The sequence below is a fragment of the Magallana gigas genome, chromosome 7, assembly GCF_963853765.1.
Source record: "Magallana gigas chromosome 7, xbMagGiga1.1, whole genome shotgun sequence".
In the NCBI taxonomy this organism is placed as follows: Eukaryota; Metazoa; Mollusca; class Bivalvia; order Ostreida; family Ostreidae; genus Magallana; species Magallana gigas.
In genome coordinates, this window is record NC_088859.1 from 48,221,838 (window position 1) to 48,241,784 (window position 19,947).

Below are 19,947 nucleotides of genomic sequence, written 5' to 3' on the forward strand. Positions count from 1 at the left end.
TTTCGTCTTAGTAACGACAACAATTTAAAAAGAATTTTACTAGAATATTTATCTATCAGCCTTTCTAAATTTCTATAAGATAATTATCCATTGTAAGGAAATATCAAACCAGGTTACATTTTTTTTCACCCGTTATTAAGCAAATTAAAGAAAATAATATGAACTATATTGACAGGTACTCTTGGGCGTAAGGTTTTGTTTACACGTAATGAGTAATCCGCCATTCTCCAACATGTGAACGATGGTGTATAATTTAATCCAATGACATATGAATTTGCTTCTCTCGGATCTTAATTTCGATTTTAAACAGTAGGCATGGCATCAGAGGCCGTAGTTAAAACTGTTGCCAAGAAGTTGTAAGTATTGATATCGCAGATATTTAATAATCGTCGTTATTTTACCAAAGCTGTGACAAACTCGGAAAAATCATTTTATTACATTATTTAGAAAATATGGTTGTTAATTATTGAATACAATAGTCTTGTTGCAAAACATTGTTAATACCACTATCAGACTGTATACAGCTGTGGAAGATCAAAGATGCTTGGTGTATATTTTGCTGCAAACTCACAAAGTACAGTTTATAATTATTAATTTATTTACATTAAAAGATACTGAATGTGTAAAATAAATCTTCTATAGTTTGAGGGATTTCTCTTATTTCAACTTTCCAGTTTTAAGCAAATTAATTTATTTTTATGTGTTAGTACCACATGTGTACATGCTTGGGTTGTGGGATTGAATGGTTGGATATGCATGCATGGAGATCTCTCTGAAAGACTTTTCATGTGGAGATGTTTTATACATTCACAATATACACATAAATACACACAGAAGAAACAGGTATGCATATATTAACAGTACAACCATGCACACTGTCCAAGGGATGACATCCTTAAAACAGAGCATAACAAATCATATAGAGAGATCAAACAACAAAAACAGCTGTGTATTAGACGCTATGATCTCTAAATTATCATATTCATGATAATTAACATTAGTCTAATTCTTTTTCTCCTTTTAAGCTTAATTTACATAGGTATTATCCAAATTGAATTAAACACCATCAAAGGGCACTTTATTATGATGAATAATGGAATATACAAATTGCATAGACATGGATACAAATTTCAATTAAGTTAAAGTGATTTACAATCTGATGGTTAATCTGACCAATTGATTATACTTGAGTTATTTCATCTTCAGGCAAACTTTACTATACACGATACATAGTGATACATGCAAATTTATAAATTTCTAAATTTTATAAAACAATACACTCTTGTTTTTATACAGTCATATATCATTGCGAAGGGATTGGAGAAAAGTTCTTAGTAATAGCTAGCTTGTTGATTCTTATGCACAGGTACATGTTAGGAAATACTTCATACTTTTCAATGTTGTAAATAAAGGAAAGAAAACTGAAAAGAGAAAAAGTGTTGTGTGGACATAGCTTTCCTTAATGATAATACAGTACTGTGGTTTCATTAATTTTCATGGGTATCAATTTTCGTGGATTTTCTGAAAACCACAGTTTCAAGGATACATCATTTCGTGGCCAATGATCCTATCAATACAAAATGTTAGTTGAAATTGAACTTCAATGAACATTTAATTTCTCGGATCAACTTAACAATGAAATCCACGAAAATTGGTATTCAACGAATATTGATGAAACCACAGTACATGCCTGTAGCTTATAACATTGTTTATTATTTGTGTCTATTTGTGGAAATCTTATTTTGATGAGATCAATACCATTTGTTTAGGAAGTACTACTTTGATGTGAAGAGATTGGAGGATGGCTTTGATCTCTCGGGAGTAAACAGTCCCCAACTTGATCATCCTCCCCTAAAATCAGTAAGTATAGCCTACAAGTTTGTCCTTCAATCTAAATAGCACCAGCATACTATTCATTCACCATGGTATATTTCTTATAATTAAGTTCAGTATAAACCTATAAACAGCAGAAAACCCACATTTCATGACACCTCTATGATCTATGTTGTTGTCCACCCTTGCATTTATCAAAGTCTTCTACATTGAACTGTCACTTTCTCCCTCATAAAAGTTGAGCTATATGCTTTAATATGATTTTAAATCCATTTGCCTCAATGTGGAGCTTCTTCAAAGCCACTTCAGCTTAATATGTTAAATGTACAGACATCAGGAACACAAATCCAGACACTTCAAGTTCCCTAGAAAAATGTTCTCATGCACGACAGAATGAATGGTATCATTGATGAGATAGATTATAGTCGTATCAATGTTTGTTTGATAAGATTACCAGTACAAATGTATGATATCTAGCCTTCAAAAAATTCCTCTGCAATGATCTGGTTATGTACTTTTTTATTAAAATTTAAACTCCAGCTCTCAGAAAAGTGATGTAATTATTAAATGTCTTTAACTGTATACTTTGATAGAATTGTTTTTAATGCTGATGAAGTATTTTCTAAAGATAAAAAAAACATTTCAACTGTACATGAATTATGCACATCTCAGATGGTAAAACATACATCTTTGCATGATCGACGTAGACATAGTAACTAAGCAATACTAGTAATAAGAGAAGTTGAAGGTATCCTGTTATTGATTTATTGATGATATAATGACTTATTTATGATGCTGACCCTAATTAGTACTGATAAGGGTGAATTGCAGCACCCCAAGACTTTTGACAGTGTGTCTATCTGTGCTGATGCTATGTATTATTATTTTGCCCAGAGGCCGACTCTTCAATATGATGGCTTACATGACAGGGCCCTCAAGCACTACTTCAGCCTACCAAAGGTCCGAGTCAAGCTCACTCAAATGGATCCGGTAAGTAAACACTGTGGGTATCTTAAAGTATGTATTGATGAACCACGGAAGCTGACGGCAATGGAAAAGTTTACAAATGATGGTGCCTGGTCTTCTGAATTCTGTACACTGAGTAGAGAATACATTTAGTTACATGCTGATTAGTGAATATTAAGATAAAGTTTAACTTTGGATTTATTCATTTTTAAATTTTTGGAGTTAAAACTCAGTAGATAAAAGCTAAATTGTGATCTCAAACTGACGTCATCTTCGTTAGAATGTTTTGTGATTTTATTTTGTTTTATTCAATCATTTCAACAAGATTAAATCTATTTGTTTCCATACATTTAGAATTATTGAAAGTTAATAAATTTTTCGTAGGTTTAAAAATATTTTTTCAGGTAATTACATGTAATGTAGAAACCAAATGAAATGACATCACAGTATTACACTAGCGATGTCTTCCAGTCTGCTTTAAATCTCCTGGATAATCAGCCCGTTGAGGTGTTTTGTGTTGTGGGAGTGAGGCGTTAAATATTTACTGTTGACGAGATTTTTGTTTGTCTTGTATAACTCTCCCAAAAGTTTGCTTTAACAACAGATCAACAATACAACCATTAGGCTGAACCAGGTAGAAAATACACTCAAATTGCTGTTAAACAGGATCCACAGGATAATAGAGATTTACAGTAGATATCGGAATAATCATTGGTCATGGAGCATTTATCATTATCATTTAAATACAATTGTTTTAAAGAAGGTTTATGTGTCCATTAATGAGGAGGATGTTGAACAATATGGTTCATGGCTTCAAGACACATGGTTAGATAGAATACAATCAACTCAACTGAAGAAAAGCTAGCTGTGAATTATTGCTGAATTATTAATGAACTGTGAAAATAAATCATTCGTTTTCCTTGCCCTGGGACTTTATTGACATCACTTGATGAAATATTCTGAAATTTCCGAAAACAAACACATATTTCTAGGCAACGAGTGGATCTCTTTAAATATCATCCAAACATCCATGCAAATACATGTAATGAATATGGTAAATAAAGACTAATTAACTTAAATGTGGTATATTTAATTTTTTAAAAGACATTAAGCAACAAGTTTTAAAATCTGAATGCTTGTTTTAGAAGATGACATTTAAATTAGTCTTTAATGTGAATTTAATTGTTTGTCAAAGTGAGTCAAATCCCCGGGTTTTTCATCTGTACTTTATTCCTTAAAAGTGTACTACTGCTGGGGAATGATAAAATAGCAGTCATATAAAGGCATGTCTGTAACAAATCTGTCGTAACACAAGAGGTCTGCTTCCAGCCCACGAAGGTCTTATGGTAACTATGTATTTGGTATACACTGGAGAGGGCTCTTAACTAACTATTGATTTTTTAGAGTTTTTTAGACAGAAAACAGGCAACAATGAAGCTTTTATCACAGTGTAAACAACGTAATAAAACTCCGCTTACAAAAAATATGAAGGTACTCTTCGTAAACTTGAAGTTAAAGGACTAAAGAAAGTCACGAGTCAGCTCTGCATGTTCTTGTCTCATAATCCCCAAATAATCAAGTTCCTTGATTCATACCAGGGCTACTTTTTAATTTTTAAAATAATGAATGGATACAATGATTAATTTATTTACCAATTCCACATATTCTAGGGTACATAAATTTGCCTAAATCTCATAAACCAAAATTTATCATTCATTGTCACCGAAGAGATATTTTAATTAGAGGTACTCTGTTTGAGAATTTAAAAATCCCATACTTGAGTTTGTTCTTTGCTTAGATCAACATTCTTTGTTGCATGCAATATACTCCACAACTGTGTAAAAAAAAAAAACCTAGTACATTGTATATTCAGACCCAGAGGAATTCTAAGACAGCTAAAAAGTTTGAAACAGACAAAAACTCCAGCCCTAAGGGAAGTTTGAGACCTATGATTCACTCTCAGTTATTTATTTTGGTTGTTGACAAAATATGACATTAGTTCATCATCCTTCTATAGACCTCTGTAAGGGCTGTGTAAAATTGTCCTGAAGTGATTATGTTTTTTAAATAGGAAGTCACAATCATAATTTATTAAAATGCACATTATTGGCATACAATACACTGGGCAATTTTTACAGAAATCACATGCACATTTCTATAAAGGAATATAATTCATCTTAAATTTTTCTTTCTTAATTGTTAGATGAGCAAAATACTTTAATAATTTTTTTTAAGGATTTCAAATCTTATTTCTGCATGAATAAAAAACTGATGAAAGATTGAATTGTCTCTGTTTTGCAGTATGCTGATTTCATAGGGATGGTGTGCCAGATGTAAACATTGTTTATTACAAAATTAAAAAGATATGTTATTACATATAATTTCATGAATAATCAGCCAAATATATCTACCGTCCCGTAACAATGAACCTTTAATTTTGATAAAGGGGCGCTATGAAGTGATTGCATTTAAGCTTTCGAGAGCCAGTGTTCATGGATTATCAACTTTTATTAGTTTGTTGATATATTATCTCTTGGAATCACTTGTACATTGGATTATGAAGGAAGTAAATTATAAAGACTCTGTTTCATCATTTGATGGGGATGTTGTTTGTGGAGGAGGAAATACCCAGAAAATCCACAAAATTGAGTCATCATGAATGCTAATGATATCCCAGTTTTGGATGGGGTTGAGCAAGTTTTCATACCATTGCTTATATTGGTCTGCTCACATTGGCCTGGTTGTTATAGGGGGAGTGTGAATGTTTTTTCATTATACATGTATCTGCTTGCTCTAGCTATTGCAGAGGGAGAGTGAATTGTCATTGATTGTATCAACTTGCTTTGTTGTAGGGGGCAAGTGAGCCCAGGCAAAAGATTGTCAAGAAGAAGCTTAAGCGCAACATGATAAATTACCACTTCCTGGTAAGTGACATGTAACATTGCCAATTACACTGTAAAACTTTATTGTAAGTGTAACATGACCAATTTCCACTTCATGATAAAATACCACTTCATGATACGTATACCATGGTAAAATACCTCTTCATAATAAGTGCATCATGATAAAATACCACTTCATAGTAAGTGTAACATGATCAATTACTATATCATAAGTGTACCATGATAAAATTTTACTTTATGAAAATCTACCATGATAAAATACAACTTCGTGATAATTAAGTCCATCATGATGAAATACCACTTCATGATAAGTGTACCATGATAAAATACCACTTCATAGTAATTGTAGCAATTTAAAATACACGTACCACTTTATGATGGTTTTATTATTTTAACCTCTTTTTAAAGTGAAAAGAACTGGTGCAATGCTTAGCACTAACTGGCTTTGTTGAATTTCGAACAAGTTTCTGGGCCATTACCATTATACAAATTACGTTATATAAAATCTTGATACTTTTATGTTACTTTTACATAAAACTTTGCATTTTTTTTAGGTATTTGAACAATTTAATTTTGTAAAATCACTTTTCATATTAAAACAATGTCAACAAAAATTAAAACAACATTTTTAAGTAGAATATTTCCTTAATTTTGTTTCAATCATTCCTTAGAGTTCAGCGATTCAGCGATTGCTGTCATTTCACTTACAAAAGCAGCAGTATGCACATTAAATAATGGAGTAACTCCAGTCTTCCTATAAGCAATTGAATATTGTTGATTGATTTATGGAAATGATTTACATGCAACATTACAACACTTCATATGCTTTGAAGTACATGCAGGTAGCCTGATCCAGAGGATAGAAATGATTTTGATGAGGTGGTTTTGGCTACTCAGTCATTAATCAGCAATTTATTTCCAAAAAATTAAACAAAGTAGATGAGACTGAGAAACTAGCAATTATATATTTCCAAGCTTACACGAGACCCAGATGTGGAGCCATTGTCTGCTCTCTACAGACCTTCAAAATCTGCGGGAGCAGGTACCCGGGTAAATAGTCCACTCTTTGTGTACACCACCATTGTTAAATCCCACCAACATTATTGTGGATGTGCATGTATATAAAAGAAAACAATTTGTGTTGTATACTGTGCAGTATATTTCAAGGCTCTCCCTCACCTCTGATTATGGAGACTGTTTTCACAATGGAGAGCTCTGATCTCCCACCCACTTGTTACACAATGTTGTACATGTATTTGTTTACACCTCACCCTGTTCATGTTACTTAAAATTTTGTGAGCATGTTTGTGAAGATTTCTTTACATGCAAGTAATGTGCATGAGCAATCAACTTGCATCAATTTTGAAATTTTTATTTTTATGGGTTTTAGATTATCAGTAAAGCTATTATTGATCGTTAGAAATAATCTTTGAGTTGTTGGTGAGATTTTAATACACTTTGTAATTCTTTGTTTCAACAGCCTTCCCCATTACCAGAGTATGCTTATGCAGACACCAGAGAAGGGAGGCGACTGCGTAGAGAGATGACTGGGTTTGGAATTCTGATGGAGTCTCAGAAACCCAAGTAAGAATTTAAGCCTGACTCTTGTATAAGAGAACCAGGTCCCTCTCTGTATTGACCTACAAAACTGAAATCATCATCCTACTCAAGGGACTCCGCCTTACTGAATGTTTTATTTATTCAGGGCCCTAAAAGGAGGCTGGCCCCTTCTAAGAAGTGTCCCGAGTCACAGTGTGCCCAAGTCAGAGGCCAAACGCCTGGTGGATACAGCAGCCAAAGTCCTCATTGCAACTGTAAGTGGAGAATTTCCGATCCCTTGTTTCACTGCTAGCTATCAAGTCAGTTGAGATTTTCTCAGGATTACTGTAATTTCCTGATTTTAAATATGCTAGCCTAAGGAATTAAAACTCATGTAGATTGCAAAGCAGAAAGAAGAGAGAAGCTCAATATATGTACTCTTAAATCTCTCTATTATTTTTCCTAGCTGTATACTATATGGAATCATAAAAAATATTATCTCTCACAGTTTTATGTTCTCAAGATTGGATACAAAAAGGTGGGATTAAGGAGTTCAGTTTTTGTGTATAAAAAGAAATCCACAGTAATACATCAAATAGTGTTCAGATGTAAATCCAGAATTTATTTGATTAGGGTATCCAGTAACTGGGATCGGATTTTAGATTTCCATCTGTTTGACACGGAAAGGTTTTAAAGAATCGTCCATATTTGTTTTCTAGGAAAAAACAAAGGAGGATGAAGAGGAGGAGCCAAGAGGAAAGAGCCCCAAAAGACCCCAGTCTGCTCCCAGACCCTTTGAGGTATATGCATGTAATTTTACAGGTCTGATCATTCCTGGAGCATTGTTTTCTCCATTCCGTACTGTAGATTCCTATTTAAACGTGAAGAATTAATTTCTGCATAAAATCGTGAGAAGCTACCCTGCGGATTTTAAAACTCACTTTTATTTTTCAGACAGTTTTGAACTATAGGTTATTATAAAAAGAAATTGGTGATTGCGATTTTATATTCTCATGATTTGATACAAAACAGTGGAATTAAGTACTTGCGTAAAATAAGGAATTTACAGTATTTCTTGCAATATGCGACGTACAGGTCAAACCTAAATCATTCATTCGCTTTTGAAGGCTGCATTTTCATCAGTAAGCATGAACTTTGATTTTAGACAAAAAAGCATTTGCCCCACCACACAGAAATGGATGAGAACAGATTTAAGGTAGGGGGTGGGACAGTTGTCGCCACTCCTCGTGTTTTGTGCGGAGTGTGCTTTAAGTAAATGTGTGGCTTTGTTAACATAATTTTTGGTTATCTGTATATTTTAAACAGTATGAATATTCAGAATTTGTGTATGTATTATAACAAAAAACATACTGAACCCCTATTTTCTTTAGGGAAGTTGACAGGTATACTGTGCCTGTCCAATTCTCTGAAGAGAATAAGTTAACACCGGTATATATGATTTATCTATATTATGAAAGTAAATTTCATTATAACCCTTCTTTAAAACAAGATTTACTGTATTGTGTTGTTTGTAATTTTTATTTGTTTTTAGTTATTCACTACACTTACCATTTCTCATCACAATCACAACGGACCATTTTGTGTTTCAGGATGTGTGTAGTGAAATGCCCACTGTTTATATTAAGAGTTGGAGTGTGGTAAACCCCATTGACATGGCCACCACTGTAAGATTTCATGATGGCATGACCTCTGATTTAGGCCGCTGTCTTCTGACTCCCCCTATAGACCTATATATCTCTGTATCTGATCTGTCGTTCAAGGACGAGGGGATCCTCTAAGTTAGACATGCCTCTAGTATAAAAACATTTTGTAGAACCCATATTTTAATTATACATGCATGAAATCTTGATTTCTCTCTTTGTCTAACAATTTTGTAATAATTTAAGTTGTTGGAAGGGGGGATGGTAAAAATGTACCTGAATGTATGCATATGTATAGGTTACTTGCTAACAAGGTTCTCAGACATCAGTCGTAATTTCTATAAATGCATGAATATAATTATAACCTTACTGTTCTCTCAAAATTTGTGTCAATCATTCTAATGATTATATATATAATCTAGACAACAACTTTTTTTTTATCTAAGTAACAAAGACACTTCTAACTTTCCTCATTAATAGGGTTACCATATACAGGGTTATTTTCACCCCGTGTAATTTTCGTCCTTCCACACTTGCAAACAGTTTCGCTTTGTCTTGAATTCAACCCAGACACATCTGTGTTTTAAGAGAGATAATTTGAGACATTGGAATTTGCTCAGTCTTAAATTTGCCCCTGACAACAAAGGTGTACGGGGCGAAAATGAAACGGGGGCGAATGTTTCCCTGTATACAGTATGTATAAGGATTTTTTAGTTGTCTTAGTATCTAATGAGGAATCGTTAATTTAATTGTAATGACAGCTAACACTCAGATCTTTTTAATGCAAATGTGTACATTTTTGTGTGCAGAGAGAGAGAGAGAGGAGAGAGAGAGAGAGAGAGAGAGAGAGAGAGAGAGAGAGAGAGAGAGAGAGAGAGAGGTGATCCTGTGCTTAAGATGTTCATGTACAAAACTAAAAAATCAAGATGAAATAAGAATTTTTAAATTAATATAAAGCCTTTTGGTTAATCAGATAGTTTAATCTATAATAGAATTGACTGAGCTAATTTATTTACAAATGCATTACAAAATTTTCTTTCTTTTTGTTGTAGCCTTTAAAGAAAGTTGATCGAACAAAATATAGCTGGGATATTCATGGTCGCCGTCATAGAAATTCCACGGTAACAGATGATTAAATTATTAAGATATTATTAACGAGGCCAAGTACAGTTAGAGTACGCTTGCTTTCGTGCAGCTTTTTATTTACATTGTGACGTCATCTTTTTGCTTGGTTGGTGCCATAGTGTCATGGTTTTAACTACAGATATTCAGCAAAATTTGTCAAAAATAGCTCATTTGAGACCCCTGGAACAAACCAGGAGGTAGAAGGTTATTTTTTTTTTTTATTATTTGGTGACTTCTAGCAATAATTGTTATATGTGGAACAGAAAAAAAATCCCTTGGGAGGAAGTTTAAAAAATGTAAAAAAAAAAACAAAAAAACAAAAAAACAAAATTGATACATTTCAAGCAAAATCGCATAGGGTCCTATTATAAAAATTAACAAACTTTGACATGATCACCTAAACAAACGATTTTGTAAAAGTCTAAATTTTTTTATCTTAAATAATAAGTATATCAGTTAAGATTTATGTAAAAAAATTCATTATAAAATCTAGGGCAGAACAAATTAGACCCTGCCTTGTTAATAATGCCATGTTCTAGTGATGTTGTAAGGTGCCTAAATCTAAGATATTACAAAAAGATGTATTACATATGAAGACTTACTACATATCATAACATTATTACATATCATGACATTATTACATATCATGACATCATTAAATACCATGACATTATTGTATATCATGAAATAATTACATATCATGATGTTATTAAATATCCATGACATTGTTACATATCATGACATTGTTACATATCATGACATAATTACATATCATGACAGTATTACATATCATGACATTATTACGTATCACAACATTATTACATACCACAACATTATTACATACCACAACATTTTTACATTATAACATACAATGACATTATTACATATCATGACATTATTACACATCATGACATAATTACATACCATGACATTTTTACATATCATGACATAATTATATACAATGACATTACATACCATGACATTATTACATATCATGACATTATTACATATCATGACATAATTACATACCATGACATTAATACATATCATGACATTATTACATGTCTTGACATTATTACATATCATGACATTATTATATACAATGACGTTTTTACATATCATGACATTTGTTCACCTGATGACAATGCTTGCATTCTATAGCATTCAGTATTACAGGATAAATATTGTGTGTAAGCAGTGATAACTATGTAAATGTTCACTCATTGTTGGAGAAGCTGATCAACAGTGCAAGGTTGTCTGGGGATGATAATTTCCAGTGTTACACACACTTACATGCAATATTCATATTTTATGGCATTACTTAACTTAGTTTTTATGAAATCCTTGAATTACTTCTGGTAACAATGCTTCATGTAATTCATTTATTATTTATTTTAATATTAATAATACATTATTTACATTATAATATGTGATGCTATTAAACCAAAAAATTTTTCTTTTTAGTACCGCTATAATGATTCATACTTGAGTGATTCTTCGGACGGCAGGTAATATTAGAACAGCTAATCTAGAGTATTCAAGTCCAGGGTTTGACACTAACTTTTTAAAGCATTGGTCCGGCCAGACTAGTCCATGATTATTTTGACTAGTCCGCAGGCAAGTTTATTAGTCCTTCCAAAATGATTAATTTGTAATTTTAAAATAAATTATTTCTTGATATATTAAAAAATATATCCTCAGATTAACACATCCATTGATAAAAGAACAGGCTTTCTCAACAGATTCTTTCCAGTTTTATTTACAATTGATACAAAAAATTAGTCAAGAGCTTTTTTAAAAATATATATATAACCTCTCACGATTTTTCTGCCATGTTTCAAGGAAGTCACAAGATCAACGAGTTCTTTCGTACTCACGATTGCGCTCCCAATGCTGTTAGAAACGTCTATCTTTCTGCGTTTCTGCAGGGGCCTTCAAAAGATCAGATAGCTTTTTCTGCTTCTCCATATTATGCATGACTGTCAAACTACATCATGATCACCGAGACATCAATGAAATTGTCAATCGTAATTCCAACTGATATTGTTCAGCTGATTGTTTTATTCGTCTGGTCAGACTGACTTAGACTAGGCATAAAATATTTGTCCAACTTGAAATTCTTTAGTCTATGCTAACAGACTAAGGTTAATGTCAAACCCTGAAGTCATTGTTAAAGCACTGTCAACTTCCTGTCAGGTTTTGTCCAAGAAAAATATTCTTTTATGGTTGACTTGTATTTAAGGTCCGAGTCCCCTGTACATAGCCCAGCTCCTCCCCCAGAATCCCCTGATACAGAGCCCAAGAAAGTACGACCCCGGTCAGCGAAGCGTAGACAGAGACAGAAGACAGTGATCGAGGTCGACAGAGCGCGACCAAAGGAGGAAGTTAGTGTAGACGAGGGAACTCAGACCATGGAGAATGGCAACCAGACAGACAGTCAGCTTCTGCGGCAGTACAACCATGTAAGTCACCCAATGTAATCCACACTAGTCAGCTACTGTGGCAGTACAACCATATAAGTCACCCAATGTAATCCACACTGCGGGGGTACAACCATATAAGTCACCCAATGTAATCCACGGCAGTACAACCACGTAAGTCAACCCAATGTAATCCACACTAGTCAGCTACTGTGGCAGTACAACCACGTAAGTCACCCAATGTAATCCACACTGCGGGGGTACAACCATATAAGTCACCCAATGTAATCCACGGCAGTACAACCATGTAAGTCCCCCAATGTAATCAACACTAGTCAGCTACTGCTGGGGTAAAACCACTTAAGTCACCCAATGTAATCCACGGCAGTACAACCATGTAAGTCCCCCAATGTAATCTACACTAGTCAGCTACTGCGGGGGTACAACCACGTAAGTCACCCAATGTAATCCGTGGCAGTACAACCATGTAAGTCACCTAATGTAATCCACGGCAGTACAACCATGTAAGTCACCCAATGTAATCCGCGGCTGTACAACCATGTAAGTCACCCAATGTAATCCGCAGCAGTACAACCATGTAAGTCACCCAAAGTAATCCGCGGCAGTACAACCATGTAAGTCACCCAATGTAATCCGCGGCAGTACAACCACATAAGTCCCCCAAAGTAATCCACTCTAGTCAGCTACTGCGGCGGTACAACCACGTAAGTCACCCAATGTAATCCGCAGCAGTACAACCATGTAAGTCACCTAATGTAATCCACTCTAGTCAACTTCTGCGGCGGTACAACCACGTAAGTCATCAAATGTAATCCACTTAAGTCACATTATGAGTACGGTACAATATATATGCAATGAGAAAAAGATAATTTTATCAGCTTCTACTGCAGATCAATCATGTGAGAACTTTAACTCAAAATCTATGCAATTAAGGCTGTAATATCCTCAATATAATTATTGTCATACTGTTAGGATATAATAAAAAAGAGAACTTGTACATAAGAGATCTATAAACCAAGAAAAGAGACTTTGATCGTGATGTAGGGGTAATAATGACATTTGGAACAATTTTCATCTGAACAGTTAGATGAGGAAGTAACTTCTGGAGACAGAGCGGAGTATCAAATTTACATACGGACAGGAAACAGAATTGGTGCAAGTACAAAAGCACAAGTTAAAATCACATTGTATGGAGAGAATGGCCGCACCAAAGAGATTCCACTAGATAAATCAAAACGACACAAAGTCTGTTTTCAAAAGGGAAAGGTTAGTACAACATATCTAAAAAAGATGATTTTTCTATTATGACAATTGTAAATACATGTACTAATTCTAACTAAATCTTTTGAAACTATATTTCAAGGAGGACATATTTATAATTGCTCATCATCATGTTGGTAAATTGCTAAAAGTGAAGATAGGACATGACAGAGCAGATGCAAGTAAGTGATTCTACAAGATTCCAAGTCAGATAAGGGCTTTAAGAAAGTTTACAAAGAATACTGAAAACTTTTATTCTAAAGTATGTTTCAATCAGAATTCTATGGATAATCTTGATTTGACTTTGATTACAGGTAACGCCTGGTTTTTGGAATCAGTGGCGGTGTTTGACATGCTCAGTAAGAAGATTTACGAGTTTGTGTGTAAGCGCTGGCTGTCTGGAGTTGACGGAGATCACAAGACGTACAGGGATCTACTCGTGGACCGTGAACGGGCATTTATACAAGGTCCTGAGGATTTCAAATATATGTCTGATGAAGAACTTGTTAATTTTATTTGCTTTCCTGCTATATAACTTTGCTTGATTGCTTCGCTGTGTTACTATACAGACAGTATTGTTCATGTTAGCATATTACATGTATATCCTTGATTTTACTATGTACATTCTACCTCACTCTATTACTGTATGTCTATTTCAGTGACTTGCTGTATTTATTAATACAAATATTTGATTGTTCTGCTTGCTTTCTCTCTTTTCTGTGTCCTAGACACAAAGTCAGCATATCAGCTATGTGAGACATGAGATATGCTCATTGTGTTGCTTGTACAGGTTTGGGGGTTTGTTTTATAAGAATTTTTCACCTGTGAAATCACCTGAGTAATTACTGGCTCTCTACCTGAATGCAGGTAATGCTATTACCCAATTCTCACATACCTGATATGGGTTGATTTTTGTTGTTGCACCATTATCCTTCTTCTCTTTTCTGTAGATCTAGCAACAAATGCTCTGCAAACAATTTACTACCAGTTTTCACTTGTTTTTTTCTGATTTTTTTTTTATCCTCAACTTTATTACATACTAGTCAAGCTTTTTTTGTTTGATAGTCTCTTGACTAATAAAACTTACTCTGCAATCCTAATATGTTGTGCAAAAGATGTTTGTAGATCTTGAGTCTTTGAACTTGAATTATTGTAATTTTATCACACTTCTAAAATTGCTTGCCCAACTCTATGTAATAAGATGTTATCATGTTGCAGCACTGGAAGAGGAGAGTGATAAAGAAAGCCATAGTGACAGGTTGAGGAGGCGATCTCCATCCCCAGCCTCTCAGGGCAGTCTCCATGATGACCGACTGAGTATCAGGTCCAATCAGGGAAGCTACTCGGACAGCAAGTCCAAGTCTGTTAGGGTGTCGCGACAGAGAGATTACTCCGAATCGGATGACGACTCTGTGACCAGCGACTCCAGTAGTTCCTCGTCCTCGTCGTCAGAGACCGCCTACACCACAACCACTACCACTACCACCACTGCCCAGAGGGAGAGGGACGATCAGTTCTATGATGACTCCAGAGGGCCAACAATCACACTCCGCTCAATTAAGGAGAAGCGAGTTGAATCAGACTCTGACCCACAGAGGAAGGCTGTCTCCGTGGAATCTTCCTCACAGGATGATGGGAAGGAATTTGTGCATGGATATGAGGTAGGCCTTTATTCTACATTGGAATTGTGTTCTTCAAAATCAGCTCTTCCTTTCTCAGAATTTAAAAAATGTCATATTTGGTATTGCACTTCAAACTTACCGGTATGAAATATGATAATGATTTTTCTTTTACCTTTTGTAACAGACTGGTCTGAAGGCTGTTGAGGAAGAAAAAAGAAGACAAAGAGATGAAGAAAATGAAGAGAGGAGGAGGCTCTTAAGGGGGCCTACAATACATGAGGCTGCAGAGAGGGGCAATCTAAATCGCATTCAGGAGCTTCTCAATCACTTCCCAGAGATGAAAGAGTATGTTAACTGTTAAATAAATGAGAGATCTGTCAGTTTTCAGTATCAACAGTGCCTTTCAGAAAAAGATAATAACCATAAATGAAATCTACTTTTAGTCACACAAATGAAGAAGGGCTGACATCTCTTCATCTTGCGGCCAAGTTTGGTCGAGTGGAGATCGTGAAGTGGCTGGCCGTGAACGAGGTCAACCTGAACAAGGAGACTCCACAGGGCTACTCCCCCATCCACCTAACAGCCATGAACGGCCACGTCAACTGTCTCATGGTAAACTTCACATTTCTGAAGCCAGTTATGAAAAACTTGTCAAAGCAGTGATTAAATAGAGATTCCTTAGTGGTTGTCTTTTCATTTCATTCATACTGTTTTAGGTCCTTCATGCAATGGGAGCTGTTATAACATGCAGAACTCTAGACAAGAAAACACCTCTACACTTAGCTGCTATGAAGTAAGTAACTTCTAAAAGTGTTTAAATAGGTCTTTATGTTACGTAGATTGAAGATCAAGAGACATATTGTTTTTGGTATGTCTTCATTTGTCTTATGAATTATAAATATTTGGTCAATCAAAAGGTCAAAGTGATCAAAAGTCAATTGTCAGAGGACAATTGTAATAAAAGGTCAAGGTCTTTTATAGGGATCATACCTCTATGGCATTATCTTGGACATAGTGTGGTGTTACCTCCTTGATTTATACCGGTACTCAAGATTGAGATGTGATGCATTTGTATTTTCCAGTGGCCATATTGAATGTGTGAAGTGGCTGGTTGCTAACAGAAGCAGTCTGTCCGTCAAAGATGACATGGGGCGAACACCTAGAGAAATCGCCGAGGAGTTCCACCATGAAGATGTTGTCAAGTTCCTGAAGGCTTGTGAAGAAGAATTAGATAATCCTTCCAGTGGATTTGCACAGCTTAGAAATCCCGCTGGGTATGGAAATAAAGAGGAATATTAGTCTCTCCTTGTTACTAAGAGGAAAGCTATCAAGATTGATAAAAATGATAAACTCAGGATTAACTGTTTAGAACTGATGAATTAATTACTGTATATTTTCATTTCTATTTCTTTCTTTTCCAATACAGGAAAGGTCTGCCCACTATAGAGGAGGATTCCAACAGCGAGGACAAACCAATTTGGCAGGATGATAAGGTCAGATATTATGATATATTAATTTGATTTTTTATGAATTTGGTTAGAATTCCTGACAGGTCTAGCTGAAGTAATTATCTTACCAGAAAATGACTTGCTCAAGAATGAAAGAAATTATTTACTTGCATTATCATTGTTATTTATAAATATCACTGGTTGGAATTACAAAATTAAGCTAATCTAAATCTTTTATGTAATTTCCAGAAACCAGGACAGGATGACGAACATTCTCACTCTAGTCAAAAAGAAAAAGAGGTCAGTATCAGTACGGGCAATGTGTCCTGACTTGTACACAACAAGAGAACAGATCTCTCCTCTCTATGACATAATCGTATAATTGTTTCATTGTTTGTTCCTCCTTATGTAGTTAATGTCTAGTAATGTACAATATTGCCAGCTAAATGTGAATGTTGATACAACATAGTACTGATTGTGTGCTGGTAAAATGCGAAACATTAATCTGAATTTTATTTGTCCTATTTTACCTTTATCAGCAGTTACAGGTAAAATCCAAATGTCCCACCCTCCCACTCTTCCCCTCAGGTTTTAGTAACTGTCAAACTGAATAACATCTGCACACTAAAATACAGGACACAAAGTTATCCATCTCTTTGTATAACTGCTAATCTCCTTGGCACAGTATATAACAAAGGATTAGAGGGATTCATTTTATTAGCAATTAATTAAGAAATCCATATGTACACTTGTAACTTTATTAACCTATATCTTACCAATGTTACCCCATTTTATGGTTTATTAACAGATATAGGTTACAATATAGGAATCAGATCAGGTAAAATTTGGCCTCCGAGTCGAGCAATGCTTGTTGTAAATGACTGTGTCTAACACTTCATCGTGTTCATAGTCGTAACTTGGTGCAATGTATTCACTTCTGTCAATTCATTCATCCCCACCTCTCTGTTTGCTGTCATTTTCTAGCTGTGATTGAGATTTTTAATTCACATTTCTTACATATTGCAAATAGGTGATTACCCTAATTCACATATTCTTTACCAATTACCGGTAAATAAATTTTGGTAGTCCTACAGTTGTGCAGTAGTTACATACACTATTATGGAAAACCTGACAATGTATATTTTTCTTTGAATCATGAGCCCCTCTTGGTGTCTTTAGGCATCTCCAATTCATTAATATTGTACATCTGTACATGTATATTTACTTCTATCTACAAGCTTCATTTTCCAAGGGCTTGCAGGCATGATGAGATCGAGCTAGTTATCCTTTTAACATCCGTAATTAGTGCTTTAAATATGAACAGTTTGTGAGTATTCATGCTAATTTTTCGATTGGCCACAGAAAATTGTTATATGATTTTTCCTATTTTAACTATAACTTCCTTTTTCTTTGTGCTCCCTTCTGAAAATGTAATACAATAGAGAGTACTGCCCAACTTTTAGACAAATGAATAAAGCAGGTGAACGAATCATTAAAAAAACCCATAAACCATTGAACTATTTTTTGTGTGAAATGATTCTGCTTGTATCTAATAATTCCAGCTTGTACATATTAAGCTTTTTGCAAATCCACGTATAATTTCATATGACAGAGGATTAAAGTCAAGAGAGTTTCAGAAAAATGATGAGTGACTACATGTTAATACTAATAGTTATTACTTAACTTTGATTTAAAGTCCGATATAAATAAAAAGGGTTAAAATACCAATCTTCCCAGTATTCATAAAGTTCATCGATTAATATTGCGTTGTCTTTTGCAGGAGAAGAAGCGATTGTATGAAGACACCCACCGCAAGATGGAGAAGAGCGGGGACTCGTTCCTAGAGAGCATTCAGCATGAGTTTGAGGGAGGACCTGGTCCATAGCGACCCCAGACGTGACCAAGAGTTAGATGATATAAAGCTTGTCCTGTGATATTGTAGACTTGCTAGCTTTGACTATTTGAGAGTGATGAAATACAAATAAGTAATGTGGTAGCCTAGCTGGGAGAGACTATTCAAAATGCAATAAAGGGAATTAATTTTGTATAAAAAATTGTTAAAGTGTCGATTCCACAAGGGCATTGACTGTTCATTTGGTAAAAAGTGGAAATTGTTTTCACAAAATTCTTTTTATATCACCGATTTGCAAAGTGTATGTAGAGGTTTTGAATCACTCTTTAGGAAACAATTAAGCAGGTGTTTTCAAGTTTTTCAGTATTGTTGACACTTTCTGCCAATTAAGAGAATATTCTGAAATTATTAACAATATACAGCTGTGTGTGATGTGCATTGTCAGCACATATCTTAATCTGTCTATGATGAATTATTGTCCGTCCATTCTGAAAGATTTTTCTTGTGCTGATCTGGAAGGGAGTGGGGTCTAGACCCCCCCCCCCCCTTTGGAAAATTCAAATTTCTTAAATTTTCAAAGTAATAATATGGAAATTCTTCTGGGTTCGCACATGTTGTCCTCATTTCATTTTGGTGATATTCACAGTCTAAAGGAGTCTGTTGTAGGTATTTAAATATAATTGGAATGAGATAAAGTTGTTGTCAACCTAGCAATGATTTTGAAAAACATTACCAAAATGGTATGTACATTTAAAATATAAAATATTACAAATATTATTGCTTTTAATAGGCTGCATAGTTACTGTTTGGTTTTAAAATGTATATTATGTTTCTTGTAATAAGATATCATGTCCTCATATTGTTTGTATATTTGAAAAAAAATGATGAAAGCAATCATTTCTTCTTTTGTTTATACTTGTAATGCTTTAATAATTGTACCACCATTTTTTTAATTTAAATTATTTTTATCAGTACAGTTGAGATAGTTATAAGTTTAGATGCTTGTTATTTATTATTCAGAGTTTCTTTGTTAGTTTTAACTCTTTTTGAATCCATATGAAGTCAGCATTGTGCTATATCTAACACCTGGGGTAATTATTATGTTTTGTTATGTAGATGCCATTGTGATATTGTTAACTGTTTCAGACTGTTTTCAGTACATTTTAAATTAACTAGGTATTTTCAGTAATGCTTTATTAAAGTATTTTACACAGAATGTTAATTTCTTTGTTTTAAAGTGGAGTAGACAGCAATTTGAAAATGAAAATATGCTGGTGTCTTAAAACTACTGGAGCCA

At 34.3% G+C, this 19,947-nt stretch overlaps 1 protein-coding gene across 7 annotated transcripts; it reads left to right on the top strand.

The window, feature by feature from the left end:
* Positions 1-197: 197 nt before the first annotated feature.
* LOC105348061 (uncharacterized) lies at positions 198-19,866 on the top strand. 7 transcript variants are annotated; one of them, XM_011457337.4, is made up of 24 exons: positions 198-356; positions 1,770-1,860; positions 2,728-2,823; positions 5,652-5,723; positions 6,678-6,752; positions 7,183-7,286; positions 7,408-7,516; positions 7,961-8,041; positions 8,852-8,926; positions 9,955-10,023; positions 11,492-11,535; positions 12,270-12,489; positions 13,552-13,734; positions 13,832-13,910; positions 14,043-14,195; positions 14,947-15,389; positions 15,535-15,695; positions 15,794-15,962; positions 16,067-16,143; positions 16,433-16,624; positions 16,777-16,843; positions 17,048-17,098; positions 17,607-17,636; positions 18,579-19,866. In XM_011457337.4, exons 1-23 carry the CDS (start codon positions 316-318, stop codon positions 17,610-17,612), a joined length of 2,658 nt encoding a protein of 885 aa, XP_011455639.3. In that variant the 5' UTR covers positions 198-315; the 3' UTR covers positions 17,613-17,636; positions 18,579-19,866. The 7 variants fall into 7 exon arrangements, with proteins under 7 accessions (XP_011455639.3, XP_065922461.1, XP_011455635.3 ...); XM_066066389.1 differs by lacking the exons at positions 8,852-8,926; positions 17,607-17,636 and adding an exon at positions 8,407-8,457; XM_011457333.4 differs by lacking the exon at positions 17,607-17,636.
* Positions 19,867-19,947: the final 81 nt, after the last annotated feature.